This window comes from Hoplias malabaricus, chromosome 9 (genome assembly GCF_029633855.1).
Source record: "Hoplias malabaricus isolate fHopMal1 chromosome 9, fHopMal1.hap1, whole genome shotgun sequence".
NCBI lineage: Eukaryota > Metazoa > Chordata > Actinopteri > Characiformes > Erythrinidae > Hoplias > Hoplias malabaricus.
The window spans coordinates 28,117,339-28,138,273 of NC_089808.1; the positions used below are offsets into that span (position 1 = coordinate 28,117,339).

Consider the following 20,935-nt stretch of genomic DNA (forward strand, 5'->3'; position numbering starts at 1 on the left):
CACTCAAAAACAACCACACCACAGTGATAAACTGGTAGCAAATCGGAAGCACCAGTTTCATGCGCTGATACACTTTACCACCCAATGTAGGCTACTCTGGAGGCAGATTTATTGAGTCAAAGACAGAAGACAAAGGCAAATTCTTTGAATATGAGGTGTTATGTAAGACAGGGTTAATAAAAGACTATGTACTCAATAAGCAATAAAGGCTTTTTTTATTATTTAAAAATGTAGATTATGTAGATTCTTTGATGTGATTGAATACAGTAAGGCAGCTTTAAGGCAAGCAGAAAGCCATGCTGACACATTACTCCCACACTGGCCCATTATATTACATCACCACAGCATAATACATAGCAAGCTTGTAATTTATAAATGACTGTTAGAAAAGCTTTAGCGGTTTAGTTGTTGGAGGCCGTTTGCTGGGTTGTGCGAGAGGGCGTTTCTTTAGCCTCCAGGTGTTCCCAGGCCAGCCACAGCCTGCTCTGTAATTTACAATTTGCTCTAGTATCCAAGTGTTGCTCTGACCCCCATCTCTGGAGAAAATGGACTGAAGCAAATTTGCAGAGAAAGAGACCTTTCCCCAAACTCCATCCTACCCCTAAAAAACTTAAGGTGACTAAGTCCAACCTCGGACCTGCTGTTATTTCAGCAGGGCTATTACCAAGCGGCCTATTGTGTGTTTGTGGAGGGTGGGGATAGGGTGGAGTGAGTAAGGTTCTGATACCCACAACCTTGTCATTACTGAACTTAGTTTGAGACAAAGAACACAGACCACGCCTTTCCTCTATCTCCACTACCCCCTCTAGCCCAGGTGCTATCTCTCTCTATCTCTCTTTCCCTCCCCACTTCCCCACTGCAGCAGCCTTTAACACAGTCTGAATCCTCAGTTGGCCTGCTGCAGCGAGATTCAGGAAGACTCTATAAATCTGTTGGCTGGGGAAAATTAAATGGCCATAGGCCCATCTGCAGAGAAATTGTTTTCTGCCCTTAAAAGACTTTATTAGAAGGAAAACCGTCCTCTTTCCATCTCTCTGCTGAACACACACAATATGCACATGCTGAATCCACACACCTAGAGTGCTGCATATTCTGAGCAGGCCATTGTGCTTTATATTGCTGAGAGGTCCAAAATCCTGCATGGATATACATAGTGAATAGGCTGCATCTATCCGACTTTTTTTTTTTACTCTACTCTGCAGAATGCCATGCAGTGAGAATGCACTTGATTTAAATGTGTACGTCATCTCCACGTGAATGCAATCTGTCTTCAGCATAGATTTTCCCTCAGTTAACTTCCTTGTTTCCCCCACAGGTATTTAACTGATTATGCGTTTGATTATCTTCTTTAGTGGAAACTACTGATCACCACTAGGCATCTAGGGCGTCCAGGAAGAGTAAATGTATGTCAAGGGTACTGAACCTCATGGCTTTATGTGAATTGGTTATAGAGGTTATGGTGTTTGGGGTCTAATTTGTTAGAGGGCTGGCAGCGTAGACATAATGGAGAACTAATACAAATGAAAATTTTAATCCTGAGACTAAGCTCAGAAGGGAACATGTTTGAATGTGTTTTATGGCATTTTCAACACATAAATGTGGACAATCAAACAGAACATAGTATACATCATGGAAATTACATATATCTTCACTGTTGGGACAAAACCATGCATCTCTAATTTTGTTGTTTTTCTTTTTGGCATAATGTGAAAACACCAGCTGTTTTTTTTTTTTTTACACAGCACTAAGTTTCATGAGGAACAGATGAAGAGAAAAAGCTCAAAATGACTTAGGAATCAATCCTGCTGCACTAGCTCTTGTTTAAATTCATGTTGTTTTCTTCCTTGTCCTGCGAAGTTACCACTTTGGAGATACAGTGACAGTATTCTCAGCAAACTGAATCCATCAGTTTTTCCAGTGTATTTGTTCACCTCAGTAAATTCTCTGCTTTTCTTTCTTTCTTTTTTTTTAATCCCCTAAGGTATTCCACTTTAAATCACTGCTCTCTCTTGGGTCAGATGGGTTCACAGTGTCAACACTCCCCCTTCAAATCACAGTATAATTCTCCCAGTTCTTCGCCTGGGCTAACCCTGCACTGCTGCTGTGTGAAGAGGGGGGACTCCAGACCAGGGTGTCTGAAATTAGCATTTGCAAGGAGGCCCAGGGGACTCCATAATTCAGCTTATTTTATAACAGCCTCTCATAAACTCCAGCTTGTGACCTTCATTTTTCACAGGCCGCCCCACGCTCCGCCATCTGACAAGATTTATCGGCCAGCGCTAATAGCCTGGGCTCTCTCAGGTCCTCTTATTGATACGGGGCTTCCCAGCTAGAGAGTGAGCTATGTGATAATGAATATTGCCACTGTTGACAACAGGTTGAAAAGTGTGCTGTTGTGATGGTGCAGGTTGAGGTCGAGGGAGGTAGATAATGGACTGGTGAGTGAAAACTGGCATGTACATGACTTGTATGTGGGTCCTTGTGACAAGAATGTTTATTAACATTTTATGTTAAGTCATTTTGGACCATTTCTAGGAGCCCGTTCATATTCATACAGTGTAGAAGACAGCTAGCATTTTCAGTGGAAATAAATATAGTTAAATATAGTTATCCTATCCACGAGGGTATTGTGTTATGCCATTTCACCCAAAGCATTTCCCATGTTTCCCAGTGTCTGTTACCTGAGAAAGAGGTTAGGCCAAATCCGCCATTTTCATGAAATAGCGCAAGCCTTTATAAATGTTTAAGCAGGTTTATGTCATTTGTCACGGCCGAGATACTGTAAGTGTCATGTAATCTTACAAACATTGTCCTAAAGTAAAATTGTACCCAGTGTTTTAGTTACAATGTCAGTTCCATTGTTTTCTGAAGGGTATGGTTTGTGTAGGCAAGCACACACTTCCACATACACCCCCACATACACATACACCTGGGAGACTGAAACCTTTTCAGGCATGTAGCTATGTGTCAGTGTTCTTGTGATGGAACGGCTGAACCATAGAGGCCCCTGTTGCAGCGCGCGCACACACGCACACACGCACACACACACATACACACTCATACACAGCCCTGTGGCCTCTCTCTCGCTCCTGAGCCGCAGCACACACCGCTTCCCCACAGCTTGATGGATGGCTGCTGAACCTGCTCTCTCCTGACTCTCACACACATAATCTCATTTGGGAGCAGACCGGACACACACACACACACAATCCCTTTAAGAGCCTGACAAGAAGAAAGCGTGCCGAATAAAAGAGAGGCCTAATAGTGAAGTCCAGCCTGTTCTTTTCACCTGTTTTCCCTCTCTTTAGATCCATCAGGCTCTAGCTCTTTTCAGTCCACAGCAATGAGAGCTCACACATAAAAGGCATTCTGCCTCAGACTGATGTGCCAGACATTTGCATTATTTATACTGGCCTTAGTGTTTAATCCCCACTTATGCAGTCAAGAGATTGCACCTCGCTTAATATTTCAACCCCCCCACACATCCGCCTGTTCTACATGCAGAACAGGGCAAGGGTTAAGAAGACAAATAATGGCTTCACACCAGACTGAAGAGGAGTGTAGATAAGGACGATGCATGTTTTGGGGCATAACAAATATACAGTCGAATATATATTTGACTGTAGATGGGGAAAGGAAAGAAAATGGTACTTGGAAATATTTCACAGATTTATAAACATAGAGGACTAGATGGGAATGGAGAAAGCTAGTATTCGGCGGTGAAGCAGTGAAACAGTTTGTTTTCTGGAGTGATTAAATAGCATCTAATACCTTTATGATGAGCTGTAGTGCTGTTTGTGATTGAGGAGCAAGCAAATCTACACAACAGCGTCACCTTAGCACACATCACTGAAAGATTTACAGCTGGATAAGAATGTAACCTGAAAGAACACAGAGCTTGCTGTGCATGGGGCTGACCCCTACACACACCTGCACACGAGCCTTCCCATGAACCTGCTGCTGGACTACGAATCACGGCGTACCAGGACCACCCTGAAAGAGCTGGAGAAAACTTTACGAAGATCAGAATTTGTCACTCATACACTTACAACAATCTTAAGAACTGAATGTTCACTTGCACTTGTAAATATCCCACACCTTGACAGATGCCACTGTAATCAGATAATCTGTGTTAAACACTTTAGCTCTCAATGGTTTTAATGTTGTGGGTGATCAATTGCAGTGTGTTACTATATCCACACACACACAGTGTATAAGAGCTAGCCTCTGTGTGTGTGTTCATGCACATTAATCTGATTCTGTGGCATGGAATGGAAACCTTTTGAAAAATAGCCTGCACATCTCAACGCCCACTCTGTCAGCCCATAGCGCCCACACACACACACACCTGTACGCTGCTGTGCAGAGTGACTTGTCAGTCATATTTTGTGTCTATTATTTCACTCTATAAACACAGCTCTATCTGGCTAACGAGCGCTCGGATTGGCCGCTGTGCGGGCGGGTGATAGAGAGACTAACTCACTCAGAGGTGTCACTCCTTTACTGCTCACGAGCCTCTTTCTTATGAAGGACAAGCACAACTTCATCACAGACTGGGTTAAATGGAGTGGAGGGACTTGAACACTTTCTTTCTAGCGCTCGCTACTTGCCTCTCACTCTTTGCCTACACTCTTCATTTCTCTCTCCCAGTGTTGTTTTTCACACTCTGTACATTTTATATCATTTTCTGTGTATGCATCTCTGTCATGGTTTGGTTTCTACTGCCCATCTCTCTCTCTCTCTCTCTCTCTCTCTCTCTCTCTCTTTCTGTCAGTAATAAGCCTAAATAAATGGTGTGGTAATGCCACAATTAATCATCAATTAATGATAAGAAACAAGTACTAGCATTTTGTATTTTATACAATGCTAACATAATTCTAGTTTTTGTTTCTATGGTTACTTAAACATTAATTATGAGTTAATCATTTAGTTATGATTATTTCTGTCTCATTAATTTATACTGTTAAGTACGGTTAATGTAGCCTTAATTTAAAGTGTTGATTACTGTCTCTGTTTCACCTTCTGCCATTGCTTCTCTCTATGCCCCCAACCCCAAAGTAATTATCTCTCCTTGTTCATTTCTCTCCCTCTCTTGTCGTTTAATTCTACTGACAAAAATTGATTCTGACCACCTACAAAGGTCCCCTACAAAGGTGCAAATAGGTGCAGGTGAGAGAGGTGAGAGTAACACCTATGATGGTGTAGTTCATTCATAAGGCAACATTCAGGTAAATCCAGTGCAATATGTTTGACAGCATCTCTCATTGTCTCTCCTACGTATACAGCACAAAACACACAGCTTAAAGGTTGCTTTAGGCCACAACCCTGTGAGCAAACACAGCACTACGAAAATACCATCGCCTGGGTTTTCCCCGTGAAAAAAAAAAAAAAAAAAGCAGCCATTCTCTTTCAGCAGTTCAAAAGCCACAGAAAAAGCATCTGATCCCTGCTGGTATCCTCTATGACTGCCAACTATTCCCCTGTGCTGCCCTACATCAGCAACAAGCCATGTTTGACTTAAACACTCAAAGATTTAAAGCACTGAGTCAAAAAGCCAGGGGGAGAACAATGATGTAAAAACAACGCAGCAGTGTGAATGACACACACACACACATTCATACACTCATATGGCTGTCATTGAGATGGTTCAAATCCATGTAAGTGACATCAGAATGCTATGTGCCTCCCGTGAGCACCATTGCCACTGAATGAACCCATAGCTGGTGCTGGTGGAAGAATGGATAGATTTATATTTTTTTTCCAAACTAAAGCCTCTTCTCTTTTGCCTAGTGTCACGCTGCTTTGCAAAATTGAAATCTCACATTCTGACGCCACCCAAATTGAAAAGTGAGGACAAGTTGCAACGCAGACAACACACACAGACACTGCCACTTACAATCAGCATGCCATCGACCAATCAAGAAACACCGCCACAGCTCTCTTTCTCTCTCACTCTGTAGCTATGCCTCTCGTCCTCCTCTAGCTGTTCCTTTCATCAGCTTATCATGACAAATGCTACAGATGCACCTTCTGCCGCTTCATATTCAGTCACTAGTGTTTCTACTCATAGAGAGAGAGAGCGAGAGGGAGAGAGAGAAAGGGCAAGTAAAAGAGTTATCTTGTGGAAGATAAATATGAGAGAGAGATCAATGGGATGAAAGAAGAAAACCAAATTAAAGAAAGTAAGAGAAAAAAGTCAGAACAAGGAGAGAGAGAGAGAGGGGGGGGGGGGGGGGGGTGGGGAGAGGAAGAGAGAGGAGGAGACCTCAAGGCCCACTCAGACCTCACAGTCATCAGCTGCTGAAAGGATGGTTTACTTAAAAGCACAAGAAAGCAAATCAAAGAGCTGCAGCTATGATACTCCTGAAAGGTCAAGAGAAATGGCTACAAAAGCTGAGGGAAGACTCTCCCATCTTCACTCGTGGCCCTCTGCACTGACTCAAACGCTGCTGAATGTCAGAGCAGATCTATGGCGCTGTTTTACATAGCTGCGTTAACTGCAGCCCGGGCCCGGCAGCTCCATTAGAACAGAGGCCCAACTCCTATTTCTACCATCACACTGCAGTGTTTAATTTTTCATGGATGTGTTTGTACGGTCCTTTAGTCTGTCCATATTACTGCCACAGTTCACAGCACTGACTGTAAACAATGGCCATTTATAACACAGGCTAAGTACAGTATATGCAGCGGACGTTGTGAACTAAAGATTCAAGCTCAAGGGAAAAAAAAAAAGTCTCCAAACTTCTGACAGCTACTGTGTATTTTTTTTTTTTGCCTAATGCCTGCTGACAGATTTGAAGAGGCTCTCTCTCCCTCCTCTTTCACATCTCTTATGCTGTAAATTCATTTCCAAATCCCCTGCCCCCTCTGTGTCTTTACAAGTTCAGTCCATTTATTGCCATTACCAACACATCCAAAGTTGGTGAATCATCCTGAAGTCTGAAGCTTCACCTACTCAACAGGACTAATGGAAATGAATGAAAGTAGACATGGTTAATGTGACTAATCATGGGGACTTGTTACAGGAGGAGGCATGAACATATGCCTATAATCTATAATGTCAAAATCTATCCAGGCAGTTGATTTATTTAGTGCTCAACAGTTAACAGTTATTCAGTTTATGTAGTTAGGAAGTGGTTTTAATACAATGGCTCATGTATCTTTTCACTCTGACATTAAGTATGAACCATCAACCAAACTTCTGTTGTTGTCTGTTTGTATCAGTAGGTGTGAAGAAACAAGTGCTTAGCGCTGTAATTAAATAGTGAAGTTACACACACTGTCTGATTTTCTGAAAGCAGGAAGATGCCCTGTCTGTTCAAATCATGGGGATTTCTTGTCCTTATGGGGGACATAATTCTTCTCCCTATGACCTAATTCATTACGTTTTAAGGTGAAGATGTGTTAAGGTTAGTGTTTGGGACAGGGTTAGGGTAGTAGTGGTTAAGGTCAGGGTAAGTCTCCACAAAATGAATCAGTGGCGGATGCTGGTCTTTCAAGGAGCGGAAGCTCGGCCTACATAATAAAATGTGTTGGTTTATTTATACATAAATTCTACCCTCCGTTCCTTTTCAAGAAAATGATCTGTGACCCTGTCGTGCCAACAAGGCGTCTTTTCCAGGGACTTGACTAGTGTCCTCTCAATGGCCAGCAGAGCTAGGCTGCTTAAACGGCCTTGGACCATGTGAAGTGTGTCCGCCTGTGAGTGCTTTGTGATGGTGGAGGGGCTCAGCATAGAATAGAAGTGATAGAAGTCAGTCTCCAAACACAAGCAGCTACAAAAAAAAAAAAAAAAAAAAACAGAAATAGAAGCTCGATTTGTTGCTAGTCGTTTTTAACAAAGAAAATGCATTTAGGTTTAAGAAAGTGTCTGGTTCAACTCAGAACAGAATGAGAATGTAATGCTCCCACGGATCTCTACACCAAAGGATCGCAGATTCGCTCATTTCGCTGTCAATCAAAAAAGGATTCAGCCTCAAACAGATCATCCAATCATCATCCGAGGCCAGCCCACTGCCCCATAGACCCCCAGAGACGCTGAGCGTCCGATGGGCGGGATAAAGCCCAGCATTTATCCAATGACGCGTCTCGTTTCGCTGAACTTCGCTGCTTCGCTATTGAACTCTATGGACGCTCAGCGTCCAGACTGTTTAAAGCACTGTGAAGTTACGGGAATGATTGAGAGGAAAGCCGCGTCTTTACCAGTGATAAGAAGCTGATTCTGAACAAAAGTTGAGTGCGTTGTAGTGCATATTTATTCAATGACATGTACACCAAACAGTAATTATTTTAGTGGAAGCTGAGCTTCCCCTACCGCGACCCTGAAATGGAGAAGCGGAGAAGAAAATGATGATGATGATGATGAGCTTCCCTTGCAGTCTTAGAGCAATCGTCTCTGGAGTCTATGTAACGTCCCCTTAAACCATGAAGACAAGACTCTGTGTGTGTGTTTCTACCTACCTGCACTCCTAGCAAACAGGGATCTATAAAGTGCCATCCAGTGGGTTATTTGATTTGGAACACTAATGCCGCAATAGAGAACAGAATCCTATTTATTCACAATAAACATAACAGCATTCAGTTAGCTTTCTGAGTGTTCACAGAATGTAAATCCATTGCCTTCACCACAGATCCCTTGAAAAACCACTATGTCTCTCTCCCTCTCTGAATCCATTTACATGCATGATGCCCTGAGCAATCCTTTGTCCCTCTCCATGACAGATGTGATCAAACTGGCAACAGGACACAGATGTTACCTGACAAGCTCTCTTGAATAATACACTAAATACAGGCAGTAGGTGATCGAATACCAGTCGCTCCACTGCTCTGTGGCCTCCCTCCACTCAGGCCTGTAATATGACCCACACAAAGTAGTTATTTAAATGTTCTGTTATCCAGAGTATCGTGTTCACTTCCCATCTGACAGCAGAGCACTTAGCAACAACTTTTTAACAATGCATTTCCATTCATTTGCATATGTATGTTGAAGAACAAAGTATCTATGGAGTTGAAAGTGCTGCACTACACTTAATTGCAGGGGAGCTATAAGCAGCACATACTGTGACACACTAACCCTGCTGGTGTCTTCGTGTTCTCACAGGGAAACATTTGTCCTGTTTTCAACACAAACGAGTAAACTTGATTTGCATACCGTTTTCCCCATGGTAAGACGAGTGCAAAAGGACACTGGCTGTCACAACACAGCTCATGTGCGCACACACGCAGATGTTTTTTGAGGGCAACCCTGATTTGTAAGTGTGAGTTTTATGTGTTTGTTCAAAGTGCAAGTAGCACCAAACAAGTGCCCCATGCAAAGCAATTAGCCCAACACCAAGGAGCTACAAATAACCAGGTAAAGACAAGAGACCGCAGGGTTTTATAATTTATCCCACCATCTAAAAGAGGTCAGCTTTTTCTAGTGCCATAAAAATGACTCCAGTCATGGAATAATTACTGAGAATACGTGTTTAATATTCATGTCATTTAGGTATGCGAAGGAAGCATATGGGACTGGCAAAATATGCTTCTGGGTTATAACGGCATTTCTAATAGCACTGAAGTGGAGAGCTGTAATCTGCTGTAATGGATAACTCTGACTTTTTTTTTCCTGACTTAAGTAGGGCTACCACGCCTTTCCTGAATCCTTTATGCAAGGGCCAGCGGCTAACTTACACACAGCACTGTGATATACTGCGCTGGCGTTCACACAGACACTAACTTCATTAAGTGACCAAACATGAACATGGCTGAACCACGTTTGATACAGTTTCTCGGTCACGATCTTTATGACATATGAACAGCACAATTCTGCTGCAGTTACAGCTCCTGCTCTTCTAGGCTTGAGACTATTGGTCTGTCCCAAAATTGCCTAGGTAGGCACTGACTACGTAGACAGCTATTTAAGAGTTCTAACGGTCGTCTGTCCTCATGAGGCAGATTAGTTAGAGAGCGATTACGTCACAGCTGGTTCCCACCCACTGCATGCAACCAGTGTTAACTTACCTCAGAGGCTAGCGTCGCCTCAGCTTTTCAGCGCGGTGGATTCAAATCTTCCTGTTTTTATCGCAACATTAATTATTTGTGCTCGGGGAGAAGAGCGAAATGGACAGGAGTTGTTGCATCCTGGGATTGCCTTCGCATTTATGGAAGGGTTTGATGCTGCCTTAAAATGGCTACATAGCATCTACTAGATATTTTTTTTTAATTTATTGGAGGTTAAGGCTCTGATGGAGCTACAGTACAGTTTGCCAGTCCAAAAATATGTATCAACTCCCTGACAGACTCGCAAATTTGTGATTAAAATTTATTCTGTGCAAAAATAAATATTCATGCACTTGCACATGTACAATCCTCTGCATTGCCATCACTCAGTGAGAGAAACAAATCATCAGTGTCGGGACAAAATCCTTTATCTCCATTTCTGTCACTCTTTAATATTTTTACATAATTTAAAAAATGCCAGCTGCCCTTTACACTGTGTAAAATGTCCATAATACACGGACCGAGAGAAATGGTTCAAAATGATGTTTCAGAATAGCGTCTGTTATACGTTCTTCATGTTCAAATATTTCCAGGCAGCGTTCATAATGAGTGAAATCTGCATTCTGATGTCCAATTGTGCACACAGCTTTTGTAATCTCAGAAATGCTTGAAATGAAATGTGACTCTCTGAGACAGCCTCACACAAGCATAAGGTCACCATGATCAATGACCAGGGTCAGCTAGAGGGGTATAAAAGCCCTTGGGTTTTGGGCTGTGAATCAGTGGAACACCATTCAATAGCACTGTATTGAGTTGGGGTGACAGAACTAATCATACTGTTAACAAAATTGATAGTAATGCAACATTCCAATAGATAATAGGAACATTTCTGTATGGATCTCATGGCAATCAGCCACAGGAATGGATGTTCAGAGAACCTGGATCCTTGCATAACACAACTTATATATATTTCTATCAGAGACTCAGGGAAAAAGTCAACAGCCTTAGAATAAAATTCATGAGATTCAGAATCCACTTTAAGAGAGCAAAAAGTCAGACAAGAAAAGATAAAAGCTCTCTTTCTTCCCCCAATTCCACCACAGCTAAAATGTCACATATATCATTTTCCAACCTCTTGCCTGCACCGTGACAGCTGGCCGATGGAACTCAAGTAGCCACCTGCATTGGGTTAAGTTAATGACCGCTTAAATATCTTGTGCGCGCAGAACATGGAAGAGCTAAGCTCTACCAGTTGCCTGGTTACCTGTGTGCAGCTCTGTGAGAGTCCTGGGGAAGGGAGTTGGGGGTGTTTGAGGAGTGGTGGCGGGGGATACCTGAAACCAGATCTCACATTCATGAGGCCACAAGACCTTTGCACATACACACTTACACACACTACACACCGAACAGTAGAGACCTTTCTCTGGCCAGTTAACAGGGCCCTCTTTCTTGTCCCTGTCTTTTTTTTTCCCCTCATCTCTTTCACCAGAGAGAGAGAGAGAGAGAGAGAGAGAATCTCAGATGTCAGAGCACAGCAGCTGAAATCAAATATGATCAGAAAGGCCTCAGCCTCGCTCAGCCGCTTAACATGCAATTTCAGGGATCATTCACTATAGGGGAATTGAACAGGAGAGCAAGGCTTCATTACTTAGGCCTTAAAGCTGGTTTTGAGGCTTGTGTGTTGTGAACTGTCACTCAGACTGCATCCCCAGTCAGGCACTGATCTGAGCTGTTTGATAATTGATTAATACACAAGCTTGATAAACATCCTGACCCCTCACTCACCTCAAACACAAAGTCAATAGACTTTTACCTGATTATCCACTAATTTCACTGTATGGCACTGCATTGCCTTGAGAACCTTGTGCTGGTTGGGAGGAGGCCTTTAAAGGCATTTTCATTTGGCCTTAAAGAATGTGCACTGCCCAGACAAGCCACTCTTTCAGGGAAAAAAAACAACAACAAAAAAAAAGAAAAACCAGCAGGAGTCCCATTCAGTCAATAATCCAAATGAAAGCTGGCTGCTTAATTTTATAATTGGTGCAACGAGACTATATGAGCATGCAGGTTCATTCAAGCAAATTCCTTGATAGGAGAGAGAGAGAGAGAGAGAGAGAGAGAGGAATTAGTTCCTTTTTAACATTAACGCAAATGTCAACACAAGAGAAGTCCAATTTCACAGACAAAAGCAAGCAGGGAACTTACAGGGCTCCCAGCAGTCGATCGCTAAAATTAAATTCTAATGACTTCTCCTTACAATGCATTTGATATAGACTATTATGCTTTGCAGCAAACTTAATGGGTTTTGCAGGGGCACATTGGCTAGTCCTGATAATGTTCAATAAAACATCAAGGGAGCCCCTGTTAAATTGTCAGCGGGGATAACTCATGAAGCGGCAGCCGACTTGATAGCACCTCGTGCTTAAGAAGCAGTAATTGCACACTGGTAGCGGAGGGGGGGTTTCACCTTACGGAGGACCAGCGGCCAACGCTGCGGATGCTCGCCGCAAATGGACGCTGCATCAAAACCTCTGCAGCTTCCAGATGAAAAAGGAGGAAATAAATAAGTGTATGGAAGGAGGGGAGTGCGGACACAATACACGCGGCGCAGCGGCAAATAGAGTGCATGGTTAATTATGTATGAGACATCCGTAAGAAACATAAGCAAAAGCATTCCTCTCACAAGCAAGCTCACACGCCTGTACACAACACATTAAAGACCAGTGCCAGAGAGAGAGAGAGGCTGAAATAAGGAGAGGTAGGGGCTGAGAGTGAGAGAGAGAGGCTGAGAGAGTTTAAGAGGCAGAGAGAGAGAGAAAAGCTTGTGAGAAATAAAAAAAACAAGGCAGAGTTGTTGATAGATGGCTAAACCACGAAGGATGAGAGCAAGAAATAGGAATCTGGGCAAGGACGGAACAGCAATGTGAGAAGAATACTAAGAGTGAAAGAGAGAGACCAAAAAAGGGAAGGACAAAGAAATGAAAAATTTTCAAATAAAAAGACAAAAAAGATAGAGAATGAACGAACAACAAGAGAGAGAGAGTGCACAGAGCTTGTATGAGAGATCCCTGGGAGAGACTCCACACAAGAAAGGAATGATTGTGAAACAGAGAAGACCAAGTGGCTGAGAGGGTGAGAAATTGGTTAAAAGAGAGCGATGAGGAACCTGTTTTTCTGAGGGAGAGGAGCAGTCAGGAAATGCAAAGGATGCTTCTTACATGGTGTTCACGTTAAGAGAATGATCAATAATGTAAAAGACTGCCACAGAAAACTGACAGAACAGGCCAAGTGTTCTACTTCCTTGTTAAACGCAAAATAAAGGGCTGACTTCATCGTGCATTAACCTCGCCTCCTTCCTCTCCGCTCCAAAGGATAGAGAACAATAACGATATGAATTGATTAATTCACACGCGCGCCTGCCTTGGAATATGAATGCCCTGTCAGCTCACAGGAGCGCAAAGAGTCTTTTACATTTGAAAAATGCTGCTGTAAACAAAAGAGAGGGGAGAGAGGAGAGGAGAAGGGAGTGAAATGTCGGAGAAGGAGAGAAAATAAAATTAAATAAAGTGGATCTGGGCGAGAGAGAGAGAGAGAGAGAGAGAGAGAGAGAGAGAATCTGAAACAGAATCAAGTAAAAGGAGGTGGCAAGTAAGGATAGGATGAGAGAATGAAAACGAGAGAGAGTAAGGATTAGCTAAAGAGGGAAAGAAGAATAGATATAGGAAAGGGGTGTGAAGAGCAGAGTGAGAGAGACAGAAATAACCTGAAACGGAATGAAGCAGATGGGGTAAGAAGCTGGTAGCAACAGAAGGAAATTGAGAAGGATAGAAAGAATCTGAAACAGAATCAAGCATGAGCATCAAGGATGAGGTTAAAGGAGATAGCAGGAAAGGAAGGAAAGAGAGAGTGAATGACAACAGAAAGAAAAGAAATAACAGAGAAAAAGGGAGTGAAGAGAGGAGTGGGGGAGAGAGAATGAAATCGAATGAAGTAGATGGGGTAAAAAGGTGGTAGCAAGAGAGAGAAATTGAATAGAAAGAAGAAAGATATATAGAGAGAGTGTGAGAGAGAGAGGGAGGAAGAAAGAGAAGTGGGTGGGGTAACATTTCACAGCTGGGTCAGTGAAGTGGTCCAGACACACAAGTGCACAGGAATGTTAAAAGTGACCTCTCACCCAGCTGTTGCGAGTCAGCCTGAGGAAGCAATAGAAAACACACCGACACTAACATCCCACCAACCCCCTACACACTTTCCCTCTGCTTTCTATCATCTCTCTTTCAGCCCTTCCCACCTGACTAAAGGAAAAAAAAAAAAAAAAAAATCTATCAGCTTTCTGAAAGGAAGCGGTCTCGGGGAGGGGTGGTGGTGCTGGGGTGTCTTAACCCGGCATTAGAAAGCCGCAGGGCCCACTGCTGTGATGGAATAGCTGCAAAGCAGAGACATATATGATCCCTTCCGCTCGACTGACACACACACAGGTCACACACACACCGACACCTCATCTGCACTGTGAACACACAGCCTCAAAGCAGCCCCACGCGTCCAAAGAGAGTTCAGCTCCGCTGGCCCACCAAGATGATATCCCTGACTAAAGGATGCCCTCATGCCGATCACTCTATTACATTTAGTGGCGCCTCGATCACACAGAGCTCAGCTTGGAATTCATGGAGCCAGCAAGCTACTGTACGACTGGACCCTGGCTAGAGAGGACAGTTCATTCTACCAGAAGAAACACAAAGAAAAACTACAACAGTAAAAGAAATGTCATTTGAACAATAAGATAATGACACTGCGGTGGGTTCTTACCTGTTTGTTGTACTTGTTGATGGTTTGGCTACTGTACTCAGAGCAGTGGTCAGATCCAATGGAAATGTTATCCCCGGTGCCCACGAAGGTGTTGGCAGGTGGCAGATCCTGTACGGCCTGGTGCTTTTTGCCTGCCGTGGGCGACTGTGGGTGAAGCTGGACTGTAGGCAGGGGTGAGCTGGACTTGTAGTGGCGGGCAAGATCCGGACTTCCAGGCCCGCCGTTAACAGATCGGTAGCGGCCCATTCCAGGACTGTCTGAAAGTTTCTCGTTGACACCATCATAGCGCTGTCCGTTAGGCTTGGAGGCCTCGACTGTGACGATACTGCTGTACAGCGGCTGCTTGGACTTCTTCTTGTTCTTGTCCTTCTTGGGTTTCTTGCCCTTGTCATGTTGCTGTGGGGTGAAGAAGTCCTCGTGGTCTTTCTTGCCAGCTTCATAGCCGTTCTTGTTTTTGGGCCTGCAGTAACGGGCCATGACTACGACGAGGATGATGAGGATGACCGTCATGATGCCAGACACCACTCCGATGGCGATGCTCAGGCGCTGCTTGCCCAAATCGTAGTTGGGGTCTCCAGCGATATCTGCGTTAAGTGGTGTTCCAAGGCTCTTGGCAATCTGGGCATCCACTATGGTGGAGTTGGAGAGGGTTTCGTTAACATAGACATGCACTAAAGTGGTAGTGCTCTGGGAGGGAACCCCGCTGTCATTGACTTGAACCACCAGGCGATGAAGGCCGAAGTGTTTCTGCTCCAGCTTGCTTACTAAGGATATGACGCCAGTGGCGGGATCGATCTCGAACAACTTGAAAGGGTTTCCCCCAATGATGCTGTACCGGAGATCAGCATTAACACCCGTGTCCGTATCTGTGGCTATGACCGTGCGGACGACCGTTCGGACGTTGCTGGACGGAGGCAATAGGGTGTAGGAGCTGTTGATGGGGAAAGTGACCGTTGGTGGGTTATCGTTTTCGTCCATCAAAAACAGGGAGACAGTCGCCGTGGCCGATCGAGGCGGGTCGCCGCCGTCCACAGCCTTGACTCGGAAGGAGTAGGTGGTCTTCTGCTCACGGTCAAAGGCCACGGTGGAGAAGATGGTTCCTGTGTTGTTCTCAATGGAGAATATATCCTCCTCTTCCTCAATGTAGAGGCTGAGCTCTGCGTTCTGGCCCTTGTCGGAGTCCATCACCGTCACCATGCCCACAGGGCTGTTGGGCTGCAGGTTCTCCTTCACATAGAAAGTGAAAACGTCCTGCATGAACTTTGGCTCGTTGTCATTCTTGTCTGCCACCAGCACCACCACAGTGGCTGAGCCCTGTAATACAGGCATGCCTTTGTCTTTGGCGATAACCTTGAACTCGTAGCGCTCGGTTTGTTCTCGGTCAAGTATGGTGTTGACACGAATGTCACCGCTGTCGGAGTCAATGGAAAAGATTCCGTTCACTGAGGAGTCCAGTGAGTAGGAGATCTCTGCATTTTTGCCACTGTCTGCATCCAAGGCCACTACAGTGGCGACGCGCTCACCTGGGGCATTGTTCTCAGGGAAAGAGACCTCCACTGTGCTCTTGGTGAAGATGGGTGGGTTATCGTTCATGTCTCCCACTTTTACAAGGAGGGAGTTGTTACTGGACAGGCTGGGGCTACCTGAATCTACGGCCACTATGACCACGTTGTACTCCTGCACAGCCTCATAATCGAGCGGTGCCGACGTGTGCAAGAAGTACTTCTTTTTGTTCATGTCCCCTTCTATCTCACTAGCTGGCTTCAGCTGGAAAGGAACATCTCCAACCACCGTGCAGGTCACCACACCGTTCGGCCCCTTGTCTCGATCTGACACTTGGACCAGGGCGATGGGCGTGTCCACCACCACATCCTCTGCCACATTGGCCACTCCATCTCTCAGAAATATGCGTCCGATCTTCCGGATGTCGATGTTGGGAACGTTGTCATTCTCATCTTTGATGTTGATGACCATGGTGGCCTTGTCGGTCTTGGGGGGCTGCCCACGATCCCTGGCCATCACGGTGAACCTCAGCTGGCTCACCTCCTCCCGGTCTATCCTGTGCAGGACACTCAGCCAGCCTGTGCTTTCATCCAGACGCAGGAGGCGGCGCACGGATTCTGTTGCTGCTCCGAACACATACTCGATCTGGCCATTGACCCCTACGTCGGCGTCCATGGCCTTGAGCTGGAGGATGGGGGCTCCTGGGGGGCTGTTCTCGGGCAGGTCCGTCTCATACACACTTTTCTCAAAGCGTGGGCTGTTGTCGTTCACGTCCGTGATCATGACCCTCAGGATGGCCTGCGAGGAGCGAGGGGGGTCGCCGCCGTCCCGCACGCGCAGCGTCAACTCGTAGGAGTCGCGCTGCTCGCGGTCCAGCGCGCCTTTAATGATCAGCTGCGGCTGCTTCTCCCCGTCTGTAGTGTCGGCCACTTGCAGCTCGAACACGCTGCTCCGGCTCTGCGCGTCCTCGAATCTCCTTTTCCCGCCGTGAGGGTCCGCACTGGAAGCCCCCAGGCGCCTCACGGAGCTCTCCGCGCCGTCCTGGATGAGCTCGTACCTTTCGATTCCGTTGCGCCCGAAGTCTCTGTCCGTGGCCGTGGGCAGGAGATACAGCGTGCCGATTGGTCGGTTCTCCTCCACGGACAGGGTGAGCACGGGCGAGGGGAAGGACGGCGTGTTGTCGTTGATGTCCAGGATGATGACTTTGCCCTCGAACAGGTCCACCCAGCTCTGCGCGGGGCCGATCACGGACACCTCGAAGTCGATGAAGCACTCGTTCTCGTCGAAGATCATCTGGCACTGCTGCAGCTTCTCGCGGTCGATGCGCCGCTCGTTGGTGCTCAGGTCGCCGGTGATGTTGTCGATCTTAAAGTAGTCGGAGCCCGACTCCAGGGTGAACGTCACTTCTCCGGAACCGGCAACGATGCCCAGGTCCGCGGCCACGTTGCCTACGCGCACATCCGCCGGACCCTCCTCGGCCAGGCGGTAGCGCAGCACCTGCTTGGCCGCCGCGGGCTGACTCAGCAGCTGCAGCAGGAGCCAGCAGTAGCACAAACAGTCCACGGCGCCAGTAGTCCTCATCGCTCCGCGCACTCCGGCGACTTCACAGGGGAAGAGAAGCAGTCCCTTTCTCCCTCACTGTCTTACGCTTTTCCCTGCGTCCAGACCTATTCACCTCCCTCCCTCTCTCTAATCTATTCACCTCAGTTCTCTCTTTCTCCTCCTCACCATCAGCGAGCTCAGTCCGCGCGCTCACAGCCACACAACCGGAGGCTGCTGGTTTTTGTTTAGCGCAGCAAAAAGCAAGTGAACACCAAAAGAGGCTAGAAGGCAAAAGGGGAGGAAAAAAAGGGGGAAAAAGCAAGCAGCCCAATTCCTTGCGCGCGTGAGAGAAAGTGCGTCTAAAATCCAGTCCTCTCGTCTCCCGCGTGGCTCTCCCGAGTGCTCCTTTATTCCCCTTTTTGTTTTCTCAGCGGGATTCAGACAACTACTTCTCGCGCAGCGGCAGCACCGGCGCACGGAACTGTCCTGCAGCTCCTCCGCCGAGATTTCTGCAGCCGACGACACTCTCTCTCTCACACACACACACACACACATTCACACACACTCCCTCCCTCATACACACAAACAAGCAAAAGCGCGCGCGCACTCACTCTAACACACGCATAGCCAACACGTTCACCCGCGCCGGTGAGCAGTTGTCTCAGTTCGCGGTGAAGTCTGCGCTAATGAGAGAGGGCGCATCAACGGAGAGAAAGTGAAAAAAAGAAGAGAAAGGAGGAGGCAGTAAGTCTCCGTTTCCTTTCGTTCCGCGCGCTGCCGTCTCCCTTCACCCGCAGCAGCACAGAGCGCGCGCGTCTGCGGCACTCCGCGAGCGATTCGCAAATGATATTGCAGCCCCTCTTGCTCTCCCTCTCCCACCCCCCCTTCTCTCTCTCTCTCTCTCTCTCTCTCTCTCTCTCACACACACACACAGTCTGCTTCTCTCTCTCTCTCTCTCTCTCTCTCTCTCTCTCTCTCTCTCTGTCTCTTCCTGAGCGTCGCGCGCTGAAAAGCCTGGACTCGCTGAGCTTTACTTTCTAAAGGAGGTGGCCGGATAGAGAGGAGCCGAGTGGCCGAGTCAGAGAGAGAGAGAGAGAGAGAGAGAGAGAGAAGTGGGGGTGGAGGGTGGGAAGTGGGGTGGCGAGGAGGTGCACGGATTAAAAAAAAAAAAAACCCGTGCCAACACTTTGGTATCGCTCTCAGTCAGGACTCGCGGTTTTGCGTCGTGCGCCGCAGAGCCACCGACTCAGCAAAGGAGGAGCGCGCGCTCGCACGCGGCTGCTTGACTGACGGTAACGCGCCTCATCCTCAGCGCCGTGCTAATACAGCGCCTACTGTAATAACATAACAGCGAAACGCTTTTTAGCACTGTCTGTGTGTGTAATTGTGTGTGTGTGTGTGTGTGTGTGTGAGAGAGAGAGAGAGAGAGAGAGAGAAAGAGGAAGTGAGTGTGTGAGAGAGAGAGAGAGAGAGAGAGAGTTAGATACGATGTGGCTTGCGTTCCTCATTGACTGTGCCCGCGTGGTCAACAGACCAGCACCAGGCTGACCACAACTATAGCGTGAGATTTTATTCACTGTTATGCGCCACGCGAACACCGGCGTGGGCACCACGGACAGCGACAGAGAGAGAGAGAGAGAGAGAGAGAGAGAGAGAGAGAGAGAGAGAGACTGCTGATGTGTGAACAGAGTGAAATAAATTAACTGAGAGAGAGCATGTTTGTTTGTGTCCCTCCGTCACTCTCTCTGCGCAGTTCGTGATCTGAAGTCTTAGAGCACAGTCCAGAGAGGAGTATAGAGTGAATGGGAAAACGCTTCAGACAATATAAATCTATAGTTTTCGAAATGGCATACAATTTAATTACAGATAGCCCATCTTCCTAAAGCTAGTGCAGTGTGTATGACTTCATATGGTGTGTGTTCTTTTTTTTTTTTTTTTTTACAGATAACCCAGAAACGCAGGGGCCGTGTAGGTTGAAATGTGGGTGTGAATGTGTGTGTAAGCTATTTCTCCTGTGAGGAGTCTCCGACTGAGAGTGTTTTCCTTTTTCTTTTGCTGGTGAATGTGCTGCTGCAGCACTAGCTCTCGTCTCTCCTGCCTCTCAATCGCCGCTACACAGCGCCCTCTATCGACCGCGCTGCTGAAGTCCACATATTAAAACGCCTTTAGGTCTCATATTTTCCGTGTCTCTTTCCCTCCTATATTTACCTCAGAGAAGCCCGTTTCTGACCCGAAATCTCCGCGAAGGCCCGCTTTTCAACTCATGCCACACGTCAAAAATCAATTTAATTCAGGTTCCCTGCCGTCCATTCCAGTTTATTAAAGAGGGGGGTTGGGGGGAGGGGGGGGGGGGGTAGGAGCAGTAATTAGCACTTTAATGACATTTGTAATGAGTGCTTTCAGAAGCCGCTAGAGGGGGTCACTTTTAACATGGACAGGAAAAGTGAGAGGTCAGCCTTTTTAATAGTAATATTTATTTTTAGATCCCTCTCGTGCGAATATGGATTCCTGTCACCGTAGCCTTAACACAGGACCCTATGTCAAAAAGGGCCCCCACCTAAAGCACAGGGCTTTACAGAGTGAAAAAGCTATTAACTACCTGCTCTATATAGCACACCTCACAGGGACAAGTGCAGTGGCAGATTAACTGAGTAAGTGCCAATAACCCTACACTGATTCCATTCTGTTAAAGAGCCCCCAGCATTAAAACAAATTCCCCTTGGTGCTTTGACAGGAGTTTGATGTACTCTGTAAGCATTGTTAATATTTCAGCACACAAAATTCCACACAGCTTTCATTAGATTGTTTTTGTGTCACAAAAACCTTTTCATTTATATAGCCCCATGAGATTAGCATCAACCATTCACCATGGAATTCTGAAAAAAGTAAAGTTGTTTGAGCTACCTTTTTCTATTTTGAATACATCACAATACCAATTAGTCAATCAGAACAGAGGTCACTTGCATAAATTGATCAGCCATGACATTTACAGCCCGTGGGACCCCAGGCATGTATGATTTGGGTAGTGGACAGTTGTTGGTTGTTGGTGGACTATTCTCAGTCGAGCAGAGACACTGAGGGTTATGATAACTCCTGCAGCCCT

General features: G+C 46.0%; 1 protein-coding gene across 6 annotated transcripts in view; it reads right to left on the reverse strand.

Annotated features, from left to right (window-relative positions):
* pcdh7b (protocadherin 7b) overlaps window positions 1–18,012 on the reverse strand; it is a 137,885-nt gene extending 119,873 nt beyond the window's left edge. For all 6 annotated transcript variants that reach the window (XR_010804227.1, XM_066681740.1, XM_066681739.1 and 3 more), the window contains exon 1: window positions 14,788–18,012. Coding sequence is in view for 5 of the 6 variants with exons in the window: in XM_066681740.1 (XP_066537837.1) it covers window positions 14,788–17,871 (3,084 nt within the window). In the remaining variant the exon portion in view is untranslated. The remainder of the gene's footprint in view (window positions 1–14,787) is intronic.
* Between the last annotated feature and the right edge of the window lie 2,923 nt (window positions 18,013–20,935).